The sequence below is a fragment of the Capsicum annuum genome, unplaced genomic scaffold (assembly GCF_002878395.1).
Source record: "Capsicum annuum cultivar UCD-10X-F1 unplaced genomic scaffold, UCD10Xv1.1 ctg4159, whole genome shotgun sequence".
In the NCBI taxonomy this organism is placed as follows: Eukaryota; Viridiplantae; Streptophyta; class Magnoliopsida; order Solanales; family Solanaceae; genus Capsicum; species Capsicum annuum.
The window spans coordinates 8868-12175 of NW_025848933.1; the positions used below are offsets into that span (position 1 = coordinate 8868).

The 3308-nt window shown below is 30.2% G+C and overlaps 1 protein-coding gene across 1 annotated transcript; it reads right to left on the reverse strand.

Moving 5' to 3' along the window:
- Positions 1 to 1564: 1564 nt before the first annotated feature.
- On the reverse strand, positions 1565 to 2445 carry LOC124891858. The gene is made up of 2 exons (XM_047403435.1): positions 2103 to 2445; positions 1565 to 1869 (listed from the first exon to the last, which is right to left on the reverse strand). The coding sequence occupies exons 1-2, from the start codon at positions 2443 to 2445 to the stop codon at positions 1565 to 1567; spliced, it is 648 nt and encodes a 215-aa protein (XP_047259391.1).
- Positions 2446 to 3308: the final 863 nt, after the last annotated feature.

Genomic DNA, 3308 nt, shown 5'->3' on the forward strand with positions numbered 1-3308 from the left:
TACTTTTAAGTATGTTTTTTTTTGTCATAATGCAGCATATTGATGTATGCTTCTACTATCTGCGAAAGAAATCTAAGTATGATTCGAATACTTTATACAAGTACAGTACTGTAGACTGTAATTTCATGAATATTATAAATAGTGTGCTAGCTGTGTATAGAATTGATGACGATTCTCTTAATGCTGGTGGAAAGGAATATCATTTGAATGAGTACATAAATGAATTCTGCATGCATGCTATAGTTCCTTAGCATACGGTTGATCACATTTTCATTTCTATTAATGTTAAGGCTAAACATCATTGGGTTCTTGCGGTTATATCTTTTATTGATAGATGCATTTATGTATATGATTCTTTGTCGTCTGCTGGTCATGATGCTGGGGTACTTGCCAAAGTTGAAAAGTTAGCTATGGTTATACCTATATGTCTTGTTTCATGTAAATTTTACGAGAAGAAGGGTATTGATATTGCTACTCATCCAAATTACAAATTCTATGACAAGATGGATCTATTTGATGTTTATGTGGTGGAGGATTTGCCTTAACAACCAAGTGGCAGTTTGTAAGTATTCATATACATATCAATTGTATATATACATATATATTATTTTTGTAGAACAGATTCTTATTTCTTTATATATGTATTTGCAGGGATTGTGGTTTATATATGGTGACATATGCCGAGTGTCTCACCTTTGGAGATATTATTTCACCTGTTGATTTTGATCCAGATCTGATTCGTACGAGATATGCTTCTATTTTGTGGAATTAACGTTTGAAGAAAGAAGAAGAGAATGCACAAAGTGATGATGAAGCGCCAATGAGACCTCCTCGTGAAATTAGTTTAACAGAAGACACTGAAGTTCATGAAATTTGATGTTTATTTTTATTGTGTTGTAGTTTACATTATTTAACATCAGTTGGACAAACACGTAGTTGAATATTTCTTATTTAAAATCAGTAACTTTTAAGTTAATGAAATTTGATGTTTTGTTGGTTGTTATGCTACAGTTTAATATTGGTTCTACATATATATTTGTGTTCTACATATATTTCTTATTTTCACTCAGTAACTTTTAATGTACAAATATATACTATTGGTTCTTGATCGTTATGTTACAGTTAATAGTAGTTCTACATATATATTTGTGTTCTACATAACCATTTTTGTTTAATATTGTACATATTTTTTCATTTCTTGTTAATGTGTAACTTTAATGTTCTACATATATATTTAGTTTTTTGTATTTATTTAGGAATAATTCATATCATCAATCCTTTACACACACACACACACACACACATATATATATATATATATATTTATGAATAATAAGTAAACTTATTATTAATTTTTATATATGTTCATACGTACTTAAAAGAGTATAATATGTATTTTCCAGATTTATGTTTATCTTAAAGTATCTTACATATAATATCACCAATTTAACAATTACAATTACAATAATATAAAAAATATTTATCAAAATTGAAAATCACATATATTTTTCATAAATGAAAAAAATCTTCAGTTGTTTATTCACTTAATACGTCAATCAAGTTATCATTTGTTGTATTTCCTACTTGAACGCCTATTGTGACCTTTTAAACCACATGAACTACAATAATTTTTGCTCTTCTTTCCAAACAAATCTCGTTCGGATTTTCCACGGTCCTTCTTCAGAGGTCTTCCAGGGGATCGCTTGTATTTCGGCGGCAGAACAATCTCATCCATAATTTCCTTCAGAATCACCCAGTCATCTTTGTGTGGTAGTGGATAAATTGAAAGATCATATGTTCTTAGGACGGTTTTTGGCTTGTATAGATCAGAGCAATATGGCCCCTTCTTGAAATTCTTGTTATCAAGAACTGCACAAGCATGAACACACGGTATCTCATCCAATTGAAATGCATTGCAAGAACATTTTTTTCATTAAGACAAACAATAAAAAATTTTTCCTTGTCATGGACTGTATAGATGTACTCTGATGCAGGTATAACCTGAAATTATTAAAAAAAAACTAAAAAAAAATAAATTCATCTCAATGTAAATACTATTACATATATAAAAATGATTACAAAAATTCATCATACCTTCATACGTGTACACTCCGTTTCATTCTGTTGAAGAATTTCTTGAAATTTACCAATAAGATCCGTAAAAGTATACAACGTCTGCTGTCTGTTTTCACAGTTCCATCTTCCAAACATCAATCTAACTTTCCCCAGAAAATCATATATTGGTAGTTCTCTAGCTGAAACCAGCGTAGCATTAATGGACTCGGTAATGTTTGAAGTCAAAGTCCATCCTCTATGAACGGATGCATACGATCTAGCCCACTTATCGTAACCAGCCAATTCCAAGTAATTCTTCACTCTAGCATCAACTGCCTCCACTTTCTCCATTAACATGTGAAATTCACTCTTCAAATATGATTTTGCCATAGTATAGAAGACATCTGATAATGCATCATGTGATTTTTGGATTTTTTCTTTTCACATTTTCCCATAGATGCCACATACATGTATAATATGGTACCTCATAATACACGTCACTGACAGCTTTTATGATGCTTGCATTACGATCAGAAACGACACACATATCTTTTCTTTCACCGTATGCTTTCTTCAAATTCTCAAAAAATCACCTCCAAGATGCATCATTTTCATAGTCCAGTACACCATAATCCAAAGAAAATATATGTCCTGCATATTGAAAAAAAAAATAAAGCTTAAATGTTTTTTGTTTTAAAATATAATAATGCATATGTATATTATAAATACATACATAAACATTGAAACATATGTGAAGTGAAATACTTAAATTCCAGTGCACAAATAGAACTATTAAATATGTAAATTATGCACATGTATATTATAAATACATACATTCACCTGGACACATTTTGTGAAGTAAACTACTTTCAGTGCACAATCAGAACTCTACTGCACATGTATATTTTCAAATACAACTGACACTGATCATTAAACATATATCATATATGTATATTATAAATACATACACCTGAATACATTTTGTGAAGCAAACTACTTTCAGTGCACAAACAAAACTCTACTGCACATGTATATTTTCAAATATAATGGACACTGATCACATAAACATAACTCATATATGTATATTATAAATACATTCAGCTAAAATATATTTGTAGTCAATCACTTATCACATATATCTTATCAGCTCCATCCATGGTACACGCAGCTACGAAACTGCCAGTATAAAGTCCCCTGAGAAGACTTGCATCAACTACTATGACAGGTCTACAATGATCAAACCCTTGGATGAA